General features: G+C 33.2%; 2 protein-coding genes across 2 annotated transcripts; both read right to left on the bottom strand.

The window, feature by feature from the left end:
- Positions 1 to 148: 148 nt before the first annotated feature.
- On the bottom strand, positions 149 to 5546 carry LOC120335656 (protein FAM8A1-like). The gene is made up of 7 exons (XM_039403219.2): positions 5358 to 5546; positions 4761 to 4895; positions 3521 to 3608; positions 2875 to 2989; positions 2305 to 2434; positions 1381 to 1526; positions 149 to 793 (listed from the first exon to the last, which is right to left on the bottom strand). The coding sequence occupies exons 1-7, from the start codon at positions 5397 to 5399 to the stop codon at positions 655 to 657; spliced, it is 795 nt and encodes a 264-aa protein (XP_039259153.2). The 5' UTR covers positions 5400 to 5546; the 3' UTR covers positions 149 to 654.
- A 1148-nt stretch (positions 5547 to 6694) lies between these two features.
- On the bottom strand, positions 6695 to 19060 carry LOC120335373 (uncharacterized). Its single transcript, XM_078109760.1, has 15 exons — positions 18767 to 19060; positions 17875 to 18067; positions 16482 to 16582; positions 16126 to 16362; positions 15324 to 15516; positions 14656 to 14849; positions 13982 to 14227; positions 13261 to 13372; positions 12795 to 12933; positions 12068 to 12274; positions 11094 to 11246; positions 10244 to 10342; positions 8707 to 8852; positions 8087 to 8215; positions 6695 to 7543 (listed from the first exon to the last, which is right to left on the bottom strand). The coding sequence occupies exons 1-15, from the start codon at positions 18924 to 18926 to the stop codon at positions 7393 to 7395; spliced, it is 2460 nt and encodes an 819-aa protein (XP_077965886.1). The 5' UTR covers positions 18927 to 19060; the 3' UTR covers positions 6695 to 7392.
- Positions 19061 to 19329: the final 269 nt, after the last annotated feature.

The raw sequence follows: 19329 nt of genomic DNA on the forward strand, positions 1-19329 counted from the left end.
TGTGAAAGCGATCATCCCCAGCCATGCACTTGATTTTAAGTATTGTAGTGATTTACAGCAACCATTTGTATCGAAATGTTGCTTGCGTATTTAGTTTCATATAAGTTTCTGATTAAACCTTGGTATGGTGCAAATAATATGCTCAAACTACAACAAATCTGCTTTTATTCTGCTCCACATGACATGAAAGGTATAAAATGCACAAGAAGAATGAGGCAACATCATACAATAGTAATATAATGCACAAGAAGAATGAGGCAACATCATACAATAGTAATATATGACCTTCCCTATAGGACAATAATTTGACTCAACATTGAACAGATGTCACCAAATTTGTTACCCAACCTTCTCCCATGAGGACGGTCATGTAATAAGGTTACATAGTAAAATAACGAATTAGGCAAAACATCCAAAATTAGGAAAAAGACCAAAAATATCATGGCACTCCATATTCATGATTGGGACGCATTAATTTGAAAATCAAACTGCAGTAGCGAGTAAAAAAGGTACGGTACTCCGCAATGCTCAATCCATCAATGGGCAATTACACCTTTTTAAATAATTATGATGAATGAGTATTATCAGGAATAACAAAAATGTATAAATTTTAAATTTCAATGCAACAATCTAATATTAGGAAATTAAATAATTTTATGTATTGGATCGTACAACGAGAGTGCTTGCGACAAGGTCATATGATGTTCGGTTGTGCTGATAGAAAAACACAGTCAGAAATGCAGGCATGAGGAAAGTGATTGAAAAATTCTTGATGACGGAGCGCACTGTAGAACTGAAATACAAAGGCATACATCAATTTTCAACTGCCATACTGATGTAACTTCTTAGACAAATAAAGTCCCTACTGATACATTATGGAGATTCCATTTTGGTTAATAACAATTGTATCACACTGGCCAGTGGTTCTCAAATAGTGGGGCACGCCCCGATAATTAGAAATTCTTGTCTTTTCCTAAATTGTACTAATATATATCTATTTTCATACCCTCTTATTTTTTTCATTTTTATTCAATAGGTAGGTAGGTTCAATAGTTACAAAATAAATAAAAAATATTTTGTACTGATAACAATTTAGTTGTTAATTGCGCTGCCATCATTTGCAAATCTTACAAAATTCAATAGAATATTTTTCAACTGGCGGGTTGTATAAGCTCAAGCTGATTGTAAAATATTAATGAAGACGAATTCAGACATTATTGTTATTAGAGTATCATACATTTTAGCTAGCTACTAATAAAATTAATTAAACAGAAAAGATCGCCCAATCATTTTGGAATATTGATTAATATGTAACTCATTGAAAACTTGTTGCAAGTTTAAATTTCAAATACATCAAATCACTAACAAAATAAAACATACCTTCCTATGCTTGGTGTATGACCGGGATATACTGAAACAAATCGTCGATTTCCTCTCTCCACTGATACACAAGCTTGACAAAAAACCACTTCTAATCCAAACACCATTTTACCTGGAGTTGCCCCTACAATCGAAATAAACCCAGCCTGCGGAAAAGAGTAATACTATGATTAGACTGGCTTGATAGTTCGTATATTGTGCTAAGCGGCATGAAAACATTTAAATTTACACTGACTGGAATTGATAACCAGATTAGAGGCTGTGCTTCGTCATCTACTAATTCCAAGGCCGGAACCATTCACATTTATATTGGACACTAAGTGTATTCCTTTTGGACCCAATATTTAACCAAAAATGTTGCTGTTTTTTTATAATTGAAGGGGAACAACTTTTAATTCAATATAGCTCGACAGTCTATGCATTGCTAGTTTGCCTACATTTCACCAACCCTTGCGCTCTCAGGCACTTCTCTTGTTTTAGATTAAATTTTCTATGGAAGAGTTTCAAATTATCCAAACCACAAACATGAATAGAACCTTTAGTACATTTTCGAATTTTCAATAACTATAAAATAGATCAAGATCAGTTTGTCAAGTCGGGTCTAGCGTAGTTTAGTACCACAAGTACTTCTAGTGGGTGTGGCAGAACCATGTTTGCATATGTTATCTCTAACCCCACCTGACTATGTCATTCGAAAATTATGTCACTATGACATCACAATCACGCCATAGCTTGACAAACTATAGTTACAATCACCTGAGAAAGCATCTGCGATGAGGCTAACGCCAGTGTTATCTTTAATATCGCGATCGTTAGGATGTTAAAACAAGAGAAACAGCTTGCTCGATTTCTACACCAGACCCGTCAAGTCAATGTCTTATGAATTGATTTAAGATGAAAAATTAGTTATCTGGTATTTTTTACCTCATAAAAACAAGCAAGAATTCTGTAAATGAATCCCATCAACATCATGTGTTGCAGATCTTCAATTGTCATGTCATCAATTATAGACAAATCGTCTCCCAAGATGAATTGGTATGACACATTTTCTACGCTGTTAAAAAAGCATACAAATAAATCATACTCTATTTAGTCACTTAGTTTACTACGGGGAAACAATAAAGTGCAGTCCACACTCTTCACAAATAGGTAGAGTTTATCAAGTTTTTATGGCATTTACATATGAAGTATACATATATAGACAGGGTAATTTCCTCGAATCGTTTACTATTCAACTCAGTAATTGACTCAAAAAAAGTAAATAAGAAAAAAATATAAGGAATATTACCCAGAGTCAGGTAACATAAGATTTTGTTTTCTATTCTTCTGAATGCGGATATTTTTCAACACAATTGTCTGATGTTACAAAAAGGCATTATACCAACAAAACTTTCGAGAAAATATTTGAATGCAAGAAAAATGACATACTGTAAATTTTTATCATCATTTTAATTATGCCAAAATGAAATGCTGTATCAGCCAAATACAAATTACCTTTTTCCAGTTATTTTCATAATGCCCAAAAGAAAAATCATCTTCAACAACATCAATATTGTAAAGTCTATAAGTTCAGCCCCAACTCGATAGATGATCGGTGCGACCCTGAATTCTGTAAAAAATATCCTGAATTAAGTTGGGATAAAATCAATCAACTTTTTGCCAATATCTCAGGTATTTGCAACAAGTACTTTTATAATAGCGTGCTTTTATAAATGAAAAATAATCCCAACTTTTTCATTAATTTACACTAGTTTTCATAAAAAGCAAAAGACACTTTGCAACGAATTTAATTATATATCATATTATTAATGTTCGATACCACAAAAGATGATTCCAAGGGCTTTGTTGCACAGTACGGTGTTGCGTATCTTGCTAAGCATTAGGAATACTCCTGTAGGGTGGTTCACGTAACTGCTGGTCGGTTACGACTTCCTTCACCATACAACTGACTAACTACTAATCCCATACCCGACACGGGCTGGTAACCGGACAAGAGGCTGTGGTTCGCAATATGATTAGGCCGTGTTATCGCCTTCCCCCCCCCCCCCTGGATAAATATGTAAATCCCATCCTATCCATATAATAAGACAGCTATAAACAATTCATCCTTCAAAAAAATAATGCCAATTTTAATAGTTACCAAATCTTGGACGAGGTGCTGAATGTTGTTGTCTAGTGGGTCTGGGAACATTAGAGGTTGGGGGTGCTGTAGTTGTGGTTACAGTTGCCTGAAAATACAACGGTTGAAAAGACAAATCAAATTTACAATTTTTTAAAAGTACACTCTGGGCCATGAGTTCTGCTTAATGCACATTTTTGAGTTGCCCTAGCAAATTTAATTTAGCATTTAGGTTATATTCTTGCAGACATAAAGTGTTACGATTTGGATATTAGAAATTTCCAATCTGCAAAGTTATTATGAAAAAAATTCCTATATAATATAATGCATACCATCTGTGATAATTTTTTAACATGAATATATGTAATTCCACTTTTAAAAAAAGTGGTTTTGAGAAAATTTGGCTTCCATTTTAATCATGAATGTTATCATAAGCCAATACAATTTTGTTAGAAATGCTTGAGTTGGTAAAGATTCTAAAAAAGCATGTTTGTAGAACTTGACCGATATATCGGTTATCATATAATAATGTCATCAAACTAGTTTCGAATTTGTGACCTCCCTAAAGGCAATTTTGAATTTTTTAGGCAACGGTTTTATCTATATTAGTGGTTGTTTATCATTTTGCTGAGAATGACACAAAAAACCTGAATCAATTAGGATTGACTAGGAAAGGTATTGAGAGTCTGTGCAATTTTAACTCTCAACACTTTTCAAATCCCTAATTTAGGAGACCTCATTTAGGTATGGGATCTTCTTTTATACTCCTTTTACCCTTGAAACATAGTTATGCAAACTATCAGCAGTATTCCAGATGTAACTGCACATATGTTATCACAATATCGAGGGATTTTATCATTATCATGCCCACACCCATAATATAGGCCCTCAGTTATATTTAAGTGTGTCAGATTAACAATTCTTGTTCCTGGAAAAGGGAAGACTGATATTGAAGTCACAGGAAAAGTTACAGAATAACATTTTTTCAAGTCCAAACTGGAGTTAGTTAAATAAAAGTCAGACTGCAATGATAATAAATATCAAAATTGAAGTACAAGCTCACTAGGTACATCATAAAAGCCCATCTTGTGGCTCACAATATGATTTATATTAATATCGGTTATCGACCACTAGTTGGCCGATTCATCAGTATATCGATATTGATGCCAAAAACTGATATCAGTGGGGCTCGAATAATAAATTTTGTCTTAATGAATATTAAAGTGTATTTGAATGCTTTACAGCTTTATCAAAGACTTACCGTACTTGGTGTTGCATGATTTCTTGCATGCATCATCTGCATCCCTTGATAATTAAGACACATGAAGTAATGGAAATTACTCATCCTTTGCCATTCATGCAAACGCTTCATGTATTCATTGTGTATCTCTGATACCTATAAAACATTTAATAAAATATAAATTCATTAATAATAACAATTAGAAATCACAAACAATGTATTGAATCGTATAAATTGATCCAAAAATAAATTAGTAGTCAGTTTTCGTGTGATGGCTTATTGGTTAGGGAGATCTGGGGATAGAATCAGTTCACTATATATTGATTTCCCAGGTTAAATATCTTGGTTTCAAGCCCCACTTTCTTTGCATTCTGACATTAGACAGGGTATAATAAAGTATGAACTTCAGCTTTTACTTCCCTACATACCGGTACCAGTTGCTGTACAGAGTCTTGTTTAGGGTGAAAACGCAGGATAAAAAGCATTGCCCCAGGGACGAGTTCAATATTTTCTATTCGACTGTTGGTTGATTAGCAGCAGGCTTGGTCCGTCAGTCTGTTTATACATCATGCAGTCAGGTGAATAAGATATTAAAACTACTAAAAATATGTATAGAACCTTTTTCTGTCTGAGACAGTTGTCTTCCTTTGAATTTTCCATTGTTATCTCTCTATTGAACGGCACTTTGCTGCAAGTCTATATCTCCACTGATTGAATGAGAAACTTGAAAGATTTCAGAATTTGTTTTCATGGCGTGACGCCACGCCATGACGCCCGCTGATACCAGGCCGCAATCTCACGTCACCTGCAATCACCAATTATCGCCAATTTTGTTGCTGAGCGTCTGGATCTTCGATTGTAACATTGAGGTACTATCCTCAATGCCTAAGAGAATGCTTCCCAACCATTTTTAATGTATTGCTCCTTTTTGAAACTCTCAATTCCCTCCTTGCATAAAAATTCATTCCCGTTTGTTTCCCCCATTTTTAATAGATCATTTGCAAGCGAAACGCAAAATTAATAGTTTGTAATGTGTTCAAAGATTTGTGTTAGGTAGTATTGATAACAAGAGAATATTTTTTCAAGTTTTTCATTGGTAGCAAAGTATTTAAAATGTTGCTCTAGATCAGGGTCGTCCAACCCGTGGCCCGCGGAGCAGTTTCGAGTGGCCCGCACTGTATATTCAAAATTGAATAAAAAAAATTGAGTAAAACTTCTATTTTTTGAGTGAAGTAGTATACAAAGATGTGACACAAACTATTTGTTCATTTTCTTGAAATGCGCTCTGCTATAGCCCTTTCAAACGAGCCACGAGTGCCATTTTGAATCAAAAACGTCTCTTCTAAAGAAAACATTCAGAGGATTCACAGAATGGCAGTTTTCATGACCTCAAAGCTTTTCACAGATGAACCATGTCAAATCCCCCGTGAGATCACTAATTTCTGACAGTCATATGGAAAATTCTCTTCGCCATGCTACATCGTCCATCGCACCGAATATTGACAAACTTGTTAGCAAATATTGACAAACTTCATTAAGTGCAGAAAAACTTGTTAACTTTACTGTATCATCGTTTTTTTTATTGTTCTTATAGTTGTGATGAAAGTTCGGTGTGACGGTTTTGTTTGTTTTTTCATTAACCTGTAGTCAGTGTAGCAAAACTAGAATATAACTACCATGTTAAGTGGCCCGCGCAATTATTAGTGAATTTCATGTGGCCGTTCAGCCAAAAAGGTTGGACGACCCTGCTCTAAAGTCTAGGTCTAGACACTCAGTCATTTGAGTCAACATCGTTTCAAGACTCGAAAGTGACATTTTTCTATCCCCAGGCAGGAAATGAAGGTTTATTTGTATTGTGCTGAGCCCAAAACCAACCTGAAACAATACATCTGATATTAATTTGTTATCTGGAAAATCCCACAAACCGTTTGATGAAGAATGAATCACCCACCACACAATATAGGAAATTGTATATTATAAAGTACAGTAGTAATAAATTTTCATATGAAATCTCGTGATAAAAATTCAAAGTTTTAACGAGTAGATATGAATATGTGAATTTTCTGCTTTCAATACCTACATTTGTGAAGAATTTCAGGATTCCAGCAAAATATCGAAAATAGGGTTAGCAGCAAACATGTTCTTTGGAATTTTGGTGAATCTCAATCCCAATTAGAATAACTTTTTCATTCTATATCAGAGAAATATATCAGTCTTCGGGAAATTAACAATAAATGTGACATTTCTCTCTCTCTCAGCATTACCAAACAAACTTTCACAACCAATGCTGACAAATGTGTAAACTTTTTGAATGATTTTGATTGATGCAATAATTAGTTATATTGAGAAAAAATGGATAGTAGATAATGTACCCTAGAACAGATCAAATACCAGCGAATGCATCATTATTCATATGTAAATTCATAATACAGGTAAAAACATTTAAAACTGTTGTAAAAATAAAAATAATAATTGATTCACAACGATGTGTGAAAATATGAAAATCGTTCCTCATGCTTTGAATTTAAAAAAGCCATATTTTTGTCTCTTAAAATTCTGTTTTGGAATGCTTTGATGGCTCACAGTGGGTAAAACATAAATTATATCCCCATCATAAATCTGCGTAATGTGCTGCACGATCATTCACATTTCATCATCGTCTCCTTGGTATAACTTTGTTCGGTGGACTCCACGGTGGTTGCAAATTTTCTTCATCTTCTTCTATGTGATATCTTTCCCTTCTTTCTTTCATTCTACTTTCTCTCATTGAGGCTTTCAGTTGATTATCCTTACGTTCCCTCCACCTGAAAATATTGGAAATTTAAATATGACAAGTGTTGAGAAGCCACGTTTCATTAACTCGACTCGAGTTAGTCTCAAGTCACCATTTAACGACTCAAAGTGACTCGAGTCGGCCATATGAAATTACTAGGACTCGTCATCAACTAACTGCCAGTGAGACTTCACTCAATAACTGACTCAACTTGAGACTCGGATGAATAACGACTTAGAATTCAGGGGAATTTAATTTCCTTAGAGGTCGGTCGCCCTTGAAGTCTTGCCCGCCTCCTTACGATTATATTTCAAGATTATTGTTTGTTTGTTTATTCTCACTACAACATGTACTTATATGTAATGAAATATTCGGAAACAAATCAATACCTCTCTCTTTAGGGGCTTAGAATTCTATCCAAAATTGGTATGTACGTCCTTTACATACATGCTTTTCATATCACATTGAAGGACATAAAATGTTTCAAAAGTTGTTGGATAAATATCATCATTTTATCTTGATCATGAATCTAACGAACTAATCACACAAAATTGAAATTTAATACGAGTTTTACGTTTTATATCGTTCCTCAGCTTCTTCAGCAGCTTCCTTTTTATCCTTCTCATCTTTTTTCTGCAATTTACTTTTTTCTTTTTGTTCTTTCTTTCGATCTTCCACCCATTTTTGACTTCTTCGGTCCATCCTGTTTTGTGACAAAACAAAATCTCATCAGTGAATATTTTTATGAGGAAAGATTTTAGCACCAGGTAAAATAAATTGGGGGCTACAACCTATGCAAATTTTAAAGCTTTTGAAAAGAACAATTTATGACAATTTTTTTTTGTTCTCTGGAACCTTTGTGATATACCATCATGATGCTTTAGTCGAAATAAATATGACTGATGTAGATGAAATGGGTCATTTAAGGAAGTCTTACTTTGGTCAGACGAAACGCTACAAAAATATATTTGTGTTAGTTTGCCACAAAATTTTTAATTCTGTTTGAAAAGATTTCATTAATTATTATTTTTATAGTGGTCCTCATAAAGCTCATTCAGGTGAAAAGTAGGTGATATTAGAAGAAATTTCAAATGATAACAGGATTTGAAAATTGTCATACACACACAAATCATTATCATTTAAAAATATATTAAGTTGTGTTTTTAAATTACACTGAGACGAATAAAATCTCACCATTTTTCAACAGCTTTCTCATTTTCCTTTTTCTGCTTTTGTTTATTGTTCTCAATCTTCATTTCTTCATTATGCTTCTTTTTCATTTCTGCACGATGCTTAATTTTTGCTTCTTCTAACAATTGCTGCCTTCTTTTGTCAGCATCCTGAGAATAATTAAGTTGAAGTAAATTTCTACGGCAACAATTTTTTCCATTGAAGTTGATCACAATCACATCCAGTTGGACAGCGGACACAACCATGTTATCACAGCAGAGTAAAAACCTTGTTCTTCAATCTTATGAACCTACATCACCCAGGGTGTAACACAGGCATGCTGAATTGGAAATAGTATGGTAATTACAAATACATCATCTCCCATTGGCTGCCTTATTCGGTGCTATTTAGTGAAGGAGTATTAAAAAGGTTGTACAAGAAATTGAAATAATCTCTATATATACCGTATTTCTCCATGTATATTACGCACCCAGGGGTTAGTACATTTTTAACATGAATTTTTCAAACTCCATGCATAATACACATATCAAAATTCCGTCTTCTTTTGCCTTGTAGGTGTTTTTCCCTGACGTTTCAGGCATTCTGTCTGCTTGCCTTTTGTTAGCTATATTCATATGGTAATATGTTTCATGTATTTGCCTGTGAAACATCTGCCAATCATGATGTATTGTTATTCGACATTAAAGTATCTTGTAAAGTTATTTGTCCCTCCCATTCAAAAGCTGACAAGGGTCGATATCAGAACGTGTTTTCAGACGCCGAACTTCAAAGAGAAGCTGTAGGTCACTCATATGGTGATTTATTACAGTAAAGTTTTGCCGGTTCGGCAAAACGAGAGAAACAGACCAGACATGACAGTAGTCAACGGATGTACCGTACATCATGTTTTTATCACTTTTATTTCACCATTTTTTCTGCTGCCTTTATCAACATTAAATTGTTGTTGAACTGGGTATGCTTCTACCGAATCAAGCATGATCTGATTCTAACAGACTTTGCCACATAAAATTATGAACTTAAGATTAATAAATGTAACAATTATCAGTCAGTTGAAGCATAAAATGAGAATTGATATTTATTGATATTTTCTAGACCAATGTATATTACGCACCCCCTTATTTGTGAGACTAAATTTGACCATGAAAGTGCGTATTATACGCGAAGAAATACGGTATATTTAAATATTCAGAATCATGAACACTGAAAAATTACCATTAATAACTTTTTATTACAAATTTTTAACAGCCAGTATTCATGCCACAAATTTGCAGACTTTTTCATGTAATTTCCAGCTTTAATAGATGAGTTACAACTTTCAAATTGAACAGAAACGGATGTGTTTGTTGATGTGCGAATGTTTACCAATGAATAATTGAGTAGAAAACTGATTTTTACCAGTATCAAGAATTGTTTGAATAAACTCAAACCAAGAGAAGTTGTAGAAAACAGTGTTAAAATTCTAATTAGAAAAAGTTTAACAGAAACAGTTAATGCAGATGCAGTTGAAAGATTATCTTTAATGAAAGGAAAGATTACGCACTTTCTCACTTTTTCTTTTTTGTTTTTCCTTCTCTTCTTTCTCTTTTTCTGTATTTCTTTCTTGTTTTCTTTTTTCTTTAGCTTTTTCTTTGTCTTGTTCCTGAAATTGATGATGAAACAAAATAACTGGTATTAAATTTGAAAATAGAAGCAACAGATTTGCAGGTTCGTTCAAATCTTGTGAGAGATACTTGTTGGAAATGTCGTTAGGTGGTTCACATAACCACTAGTTAGTTACTGCTTCCTCCACCATTAAGTCTGTGCATTCGAAACAAATAAGTAGTTAACTATTCCCTTACCGACATGGACTGGTAACCGTATGAGTGGCCGTGGTATATCATAAGAAAATCCTACCTTACTGTGATCATTGTTTTAGCAAGGTTTGACCTTTGGTCATTGGCATGAACATAATATTCAAGATCAATATGGTAAACTAAGTCAGTAGTTATTACAGCATTTATCTCCAATTAGAATTAATTTTTAGATCAAAAACACATGCAGAAAGAAAATTACTACGAAACTCTCATAAAAAGACCTTACTTAAAGATGAACAACTGGGGGCTGTAAAACTAAGCAATATTTTTGCTTGAACAACTCAATAAAGTTCGTAATAAAATTATATGATAATTCAGAAGTCAGAATTATATTATAGATTTTTTGGCTGGGGTATATTCACTTGGCTAACACAGACAGTCCCCAACTTGTAATAGAACTAAAATAAGGAAAATCGGAATAAAATTATGGACTAACCCTAACCTGGTAGCCTACACATACTAGGGGAGTACCATTTTTTTTACTCAAGTAAAACTTTTCAATTCATTTGTTGACAGCATTTTCAATAATTGACTTACAATTTTAACTTCTTCCCACTTTTTCCTGACAATCATGTTTTCCTTCACTTTATCTTCTTTTTCATCTTTCAATTTCTTTTCCTGTTCTTTTTTCTCTTTTAATTCTTGCTTTCTCTTTATCTTTTTTTCTTCCTCTCGTTTTGCCAACCATTCCTGAAAGGTATCATAAAGTGAATAAAAACAAATGAAAGTGTGATTCACCCATTAAAAAGATGAATGAATCAATACTATATAGTGATCAATAATTCTCATGTAGAGTATGTACTGTATGATATACTAGGTCCCAATTGGGATCCATGGATACCCAAGGTTCCACAGAAATTTTTTCGGGACCCATGAGTAATATGAAAAAAAAATAGCAAAATGAAACTAGTCGGTATTGCGATCCAGATCTCACGAGGTAAGAAATCGAGAATAACTCTTTTACCCAACTGCTCCACTCTGGTTAGAATGGAAGATTATGGGATTTGAACATGAAATGCACAACATGCGATACCAGCGCAATAAACTCTAATGCCTTAACTGCTAGACCATAGCGCTCACGAATAGTGTAGAGCAGGCTTTCCCAAACTGGGGACCTTACAGGGGGTCCGCAACGATATGAAAGGAGGCTGATCAATCTTTAATGATTGATTTTAATCAAAAAGCCATTGCATCTATTTGGTTGAGCGTTGCGGATGATATCCATCTTGCAGTCGGACCTTCGAGTTTGCTTGTAACAAATTGCTTCGAGAATTGGTAAATTGTACAGTGAAAAGCAAACTCATCCATCACATTAATGTCATTTTTGTTGGTGTGTTGTGAATGAAACATTATCCTTCCTCATTGGTTAGGCAGAAATTCGATATAGAATGGGGGGTCGTAAAAACTAAGATTCACAAATAGGGGCCCACGGGACAAAATGTGTGAGAAACTCTGGTGTAGAGAATGAATGTATATACAAAAGTTTATAGAAATATAGAACAAAATATTACCAAATAAATTTTCTTTCTTATATCTTCAGAAGTGACTGATTGACTCAAGTCATCTTTATCTTTTTTTTCATCTTTCTTTTTTAGTTCTTTTAGCATGGTGAGAGATCCTAGTCCTTGGTAGTTAGCAGGAGGAGTTCGGTAAGATTTTCTACCAGATCTTTTTCTTGGTGTTTTGTGCTCGTGATCATCTTTCCCTGACATTGAGCTCTAAATTTGAAAAATATATTAGTGTATTTTTAAAGTGAATTATCTACATTGAAAATGAGAAAAGATTAATAATAAAAGACGAAAGAAAATTAGTAATAAAACAAATAAGTAAATCACTATACTCTAAATCGACTTGAGTCACGTTTTTTAAAGACTTCACTCATTCCAGCGAAAAGACTTGTCATGCATGTCTGACTGCCGGAGAGACTCGATTCCGCCTTGGGATTTTTGGACTTGAGTCTTTGAAATAACAAATCGAATGATCCCTGGCTTGACTTGACTTCGTATTTGCATGTAGTAATACGAACATTTTTGATTCATTTATCATTTTTGTAATAAGTAAAAACTCATTATGAGCTGTTCAAATGGTCAACAAAGCCGAAGTGTTATTTGCTAATGATGAGTTAAAGATTGAATGACAAATGAAAACACAGTTTTTATGTGTAGTCAATGGTGAATGAGTTGATGTAGGTATAACCACCAGTATGACGTGTGAATGAATAAAAAAAACTTATCTTACATGATCAGATAATGAGCCGTCGTTATGTTGGGCTACATTGTCAATAACATTATCAATCAATAGTCGAGAGGAACGTTGTCGAGGAACTTCATGCATTTTTTGTTCTGCTGTTTTCTGCACTATGTCATCAAGTGGAGATCTAATAATAAGGATTAAAACAGGCTCAATAGCAAATGCTAGACAAATAGTGTAAATGCTGTTGAGTCTGTGCAAGCAGATGAAACATCAAATGTTGAACAAACTTTCGTAATACAAATAAAACCTATAGAATAGAAATCTCCAGTTCGAATCCCAAGCCTATCACATCAATCAGGGTGTAATAAATTGGGTGTGCAATGCCAAATAGGAAAGGTCCCAGTTTTTTTAAAATTTAGTAGGTCATTATCTATGAGTAGATGCTTGGAAAGAGCCTTGTTCAAGATGAGAGACATATAAAATGTATAATAAAGTTCCAAATTCTACTAACTTGACTTTTTCTTTCTCTCTTGCATGAGCATGAAAATCCACTGGTTCATCTTTTATTGCCTGATTAAATAATGCTAATAGATCATCAGCATCTGAATGTGACTTTTCTTTTTCTGGGAAATATATTAAAATACTTATCAGCATATAGGATTAGATTCCAAATTCATTGAGAGGGAGAGGAAAGCTAATAAGACAGTTTAATCATATGGAAAACCCCAAATCTCTCGCACATACCGCAAATTACCTTTAACTTTATTATGTTTGCAAGGATATGGGAAAAAACTTTCCCAATAGAGGAGTAACAAGCAATAATAGGTTACCAGTAAAAATGTGGCAGCACAACTTCATAAAAGAGAATATTAGTGATTTGCACAGATAAAGTGAGCCTTCAGTGGAAAAACAACTACAGATTTCAACAAGTGAATAACCTGATTTGAAGCTCAAAGTAATTATGTTTAAACAAGTTCAAAGATAAATCACTGTATTTATAGCTGTTAGGTGTATCATACATTTTTAAAAAAGATTCAATGTTATGAACTTCTGTACATCAGGGGGATCATAAATAAAAAATGATTATAATTATTATATTATTATATTTCAATATTATCAATGATTTCAATAATGTTGACGAAAATAATCTGGTGAAAGTGAAATTTTTCAGTTTTAAAGTCCACTGTACAAATTTGCACTAATTACTCTTAACAATTCACAAATTAGCATACCAGCTCTAGAAACCTTTGGAACAGGTTCAGGTAAAATATCTCCTTGTAGTTGGAAACCCTGATTTTGATTTATTGTCCGAGTTGACAAAGGTTTTGCCATTGGTTGTAAGGAAGGCAGGGGCATTGATGAAAGAGTTCTCTTGTCAGTACCAGGTGATAAAGATCTGTGTTTTGGAGATTTACTTCGTTCACGTTCACCAGAAAGTGTTCTTTGCTTTTTTAAAACATCTGGAGATCCCAATCGATCTGTAAATATCAAATTTTTCATGTTCATTCAAATACATGTGTATCTTGTTTTTCATAAAAATTAGATATACCTATATAAATAATTCATATTATATATACTGCAATTATTTGTTGCTGAAGCCAATAGACACAAATGTTTTTTTCTAAAAACCACTCGACAGATACAGTTTACCACTCTATCCAAACATGTCTTTAGTCTGGTACAAGCTGCTACTAATATGTAGCAGATAATGTTTTTGTAAGTACTGAAATATGTCGCGATCGGCTTTGCCTACCTAATCCAATATATCCTGGGTGAACTCAAGATGTGAAACTTAAGATGCTAACACAGTTAAGTCTAATCCTTTTAACAGATAGGTCGTCACGCCCAAGTTTGGCCTTCACCGCCAACATGGATAAATAAAACAGATTCAAATGCAGCTACAAACCTGGCGATTTTTTCCTTTCTTTGTTTTCCTTTTTAATTGTTTTTGGTGATAATGATTGACTTGGTTGAGAACCTTCAGAAGTTGTTCTGCTTCCTTTCTTTCTTGGAGCAGGTTTTGGTTGTGAAGGATCAAGTAAGAAGTCGACAAACGATTCAGATTTGTCACTACCTTTCTTTTTCTTTGATTCACCAAGACTAAAAATAGAAAACATATAATATGACTGAAATTCAGAGCACATTCTTAGTGAATTCCTGAACTGAACTTGCTGCACACATTTTAGTTTGAAACTCTGGAATTTAAACACCATAAAGTTGTAAATTTTGTGAGATAGAGTCAGAAATTTTTCAGTAGGTTATGGGATTATAACTCAAGTTATCAAAAAAATAGATGGAATATATGGATGCTAAGGGATGTAGTACATAAACATTAATTGATGGTACTAAGTAACAAGCATTCCAAATTGAACAGTATAAATTTCATGAAACATGATTTTTATTCTCAGTATAAAAAATAAACAATCTTTAGAAACCAATATACTAATTTTACTGTACAGAAAATAATTTTCTATCATTGCTTTTTTTTCTTTGAAATGGGATTTGTTTTATTTTATTCCTACCAAAATACACAAATAAAGACTTGAAAACCACTAAACTAGTGAGTACTTATACCTGATTTGAGAGTCAGAAGATTTCATTGTAGTTATAATTCCTTTTAATTCAGGACTATGTTTCCCAGATAGCATTGGTGATTGAGGAGTTTTTGGTCGTGATCCAGGGCGTTTATCTATTAAACCACTTCTTTGATCTTGCATCTCTAATGAACGTTTCAACTCAGCTGATCTATTCGGGCTAATAACTTTCTCTGCCAAAATTTAAAAAGCGAATTGGAAATTACTTCATACAATGTATGGTTTATTGTGATACATGAGTACTACTACGATGGTTGTGAAGGTAGAGTGAGTACCCACAACAATTTAGTTTAATTGCAATAAAAGTATGGTGAATGATAGTGAAAAGAATACTGCTTCAATAACTACTTAAAATTTGAGTACTGATTTTCTGAATGAAATACTTTTTTGAAATAACGATAGCTTTTTAAGAATTTTTTAAAGAATTATTTTTATATACATCATTGCGATGCGAATAAATGGTATATTTCAATTTAAATTGTTAAAAACAACGAGTCATCACACTCTGTAGATTGTATCTCTAATGCACAAACACATGCAAAGCAAACAATACCACAAAGTCTTGCAGTTGCGAATTTTTTGGTTAATCTCTGCTCCAGTTGGTTAATTTATTTAGCAAAAACATTGATGGAGTCCTCTAAATATTCATTTACATCAAAAGAAAAGTTCTTGCTAAATCAAAAAGGGTTGTTCAAATGAAAAAAAAAACAGAATACTCGCAAGGCTATTTTTACAGGTTAAAGATATTACATAATCATTAATTATTGGTTTACGCTGTTTACCCCTTGAAGGAGATTTTCTTCCTTTTGGAGAAGATAAGTCAGCGACTGGACTTTTCATTCTTTTTTGCTGATATCCAATACTGCTACCAAAGTTTTTACCGCTCAAATCCATCCCACTTTGTTGAGGAGATAAACTTCTTTTTGGACCAGCAGTTGGCAGAAAACTTTGATCTGATTCTTTATTTTTACCATGTCTTTTTGCTGGTTTTGGCTGTTTTTCTTTCTTAGGTTTGGGATCTGCAAGTTGAGTAAATGTTAATAAAATAAATAATTTAGCAATTGGTTATATTGGGTTAATAGGGTTTATTGGGTTAATTATATAATATTAGAAAGTGCATTGGTGCAACGTAACTTACTCAATAATGCAAGAATTGGGTCATCAGCATAGTCATTATTTGTTGATTCACTATCTTCCGATATCATTCCACTATTAGGCATCGACGAATCCTTGTTCAAACTAAAATTTAAATAAAATTATGTAATAACAAGCAGTATTGATTGATGAACAAAACCTCTGGGTGGTCAAAAATCTACTGATTGTAAATAATATTGATCAGTACTAATGACTGGATAGTAAGTAGAATATTGACATAAACTGCAAATATAATTTAAATTTATTGATATTACATTAGACCGGGGTTTCCCCGAACTGCGGTCCGTGATGACTGCACAGGGGGTCCGCGGCGATATGAAAAGGATCGATCTTTAATGATTGATTTCAAAAAGCCATTGCAGTTTTTTTGCTGAGCGTTTTTGTCAGCGAATATCCATTGCTGTCAGAAAAGGCAATTAAAATTTCATTGCCTTTTGCAACAACCTTTATGTGCGAGGCAGCATTTTCAGCTTTCTTTTACCAGACTTGCCGTAGAGTCGGAACGACGAGTTTGCTCGTCACAAATTGCTCCGAAAATTGATAAATTGTGCAGTGAAAAGCAACTTCATCCATCACATTAATGTCGTTGACGTTGTGAATGAAACTTTATCCTTCTTCGTAGGTTAGGCCCAGAAATTGATATGGTATGGGATGGGGGTCCGCTAATACTAAGATTCACAAATGGGGGTCTGCAGCCAAAAATGTTTGGGAAATCCTGCATTAGACCATACAGTCAAACTACAGACCATTAATAAAATCAGCAATCAATTGTTTTTTTTAAATTTCAGTGTACAAATCAAATGCATAGACTGAACAAATAATTCTTTAATAATAATATATCCCTGGTTGAAAAAATTCAAATTGAAATGTAACATACATTTACTAAAACATTATTTGGGTTTCATTAAAATCCCTATGTGATGCAAAAGTATTTCAAATAAATCTGTCTATATCAACTGTTCAAGTTTAAAATAAGTCTATTTATATGCATTTTTAATTAGGATGTCAATTTTATTATTCAAGAAACAAAATTACAGCACCTGGTCCAGAAATTGATTAGACGTTGAAAGACATAAATTATGCATCATCAAAAATACAGATGAACTGATTACAGCATGTTTGTTTAGCTATATTGTTAGAACAAGATAATTCGAATATTTCAATAACTGAATATTGTTATAATTAATCAAAACTGTACACTGTAAATGATTATAAATTCTATTTTTATAGATAAACGATTCATCAAAACCAAAAAATTTATAAAAATTTAAGAATAAAATATGCGAGTAACTTGACGTGTGTCCAATTCATCTCTTCAATTTATATTTATCTGTTTTAAATCCACCGTAAAATAAATTCATAAAATAATATCATACCCCAGGGGATCAAATAGAGGTTTGTTTTGTTTCTTTAATGTTGATTGTTTCAAAAACATTGATCCTCCATCTCCATAACCATCGTCATCATCATCATCTTTCAAGTAAGATGGTAATTCCCAATCATCATCTTGTTTGGATTTGTGGGAATATTTGGGACTGAGTTTCAAGCTACTATGATGGGTGGAAACTTCTGTAAAATAAATTACAAATATAAAACCTTAATATAGAATTGTTGCATTGTAACTAGTGAATGATTACATGATTCTTATCTGTAAACCATGTACGCCCTACATAGGCTACCTATCTATTCATCTTTGTGAAATTAAAAAATAATAAATTATTATTATAGACATGAATGATCAAGGGTTTGGGGGAGAAAGACCAGTTGCATTGTGACTGTGAATGATTACAGGATGTCTACCTGTAAACCATGTGAGCCCTACATACCTATCTAGGCCTATTCATATTTGTGAAATTAAAGGACAACAAAATGTAATTATAGACATGATTAAGGGTTTGAGAGAGAAAAACCAGATTAGAGAAAAGTAACACATTGACACTTTTAGTACTGAATTTGATTATTATATATATATTGAAAATTTATTTTTGTTCTGAAATTTATAGTTTTTAGTACTTCATTTTTACTATTCAAACATTAGATGTTATAAAACATATTTTTGATCCAATGACTTCCCATATTTGGTAGCGTAATCGCAAATTATTTACAGATTATTTTTAATCAAAACTTGTGAACATATTACTGTATTATGTGAAAATTTTCGTTAAAAAATCCTATTCAACTCTATTTCTTTTAATTTTAATAAGCAAGAAATCGGATGACTGCGTTATATTTGATCTAGAAAAATAAAAACAGCAAAAAAATTGTCACCTTCTTCAAAGTCATCATCATATTCGTCGTCATCATAATCATCTTCAGATTCAGAAGTGTATTCAACATGGGGATTAAAACCTCGATGTTTCTTTACAGCCGCTGAGAGTTCTGTTTGAAACGGATCCTTTGGTTTTTTAGTTGATTTTAAAGACTCCATATAGAAGTTGTATTTTCTATACTGTTCTGCAAATGTAACAGCAACAAAATTTCAATCAGATTGCTCGTAGTTTACAGAGAAAACAAAGGAACACTATCCGAATAAACCGCCCAAAACAACGCTAAATTTGTTTACTTTGTATCCCAGATACCGGTTCAATCATGCGATCCGAATGCCACACGATGTCAGTGGTGAACAACACTCAACTTTTATCGTATTTCTTTTATATTCGTCCAGGCGTAAGCTGTGTTAGCGTTATTGCTTTGTTTATAAACGATCATGTATGGGCAATGCGTGACTTTGTGTTTATAAGACGATGCAAACCTGTAATTTCAGTTCAGATTATATAGTTTCAGTTGTTTGCGGCGTTTCTAACTGATGGGAATTGTAGCTGTTGCGATAT

Source organism: Styela clava, chromosome 2 (assembly GCF_964204865.1).
Source record: "Styela clava chromosome 2, kaStyClav1.hap1.2, whole genome shotgun sequence".
In the NCBI taxonomy this organism is placed as follows: Eukaryota; Metazoa; Chordata; class Ascidiacea; order Stolidobranchia; family Styelidae; genus Styela; species Styela clava.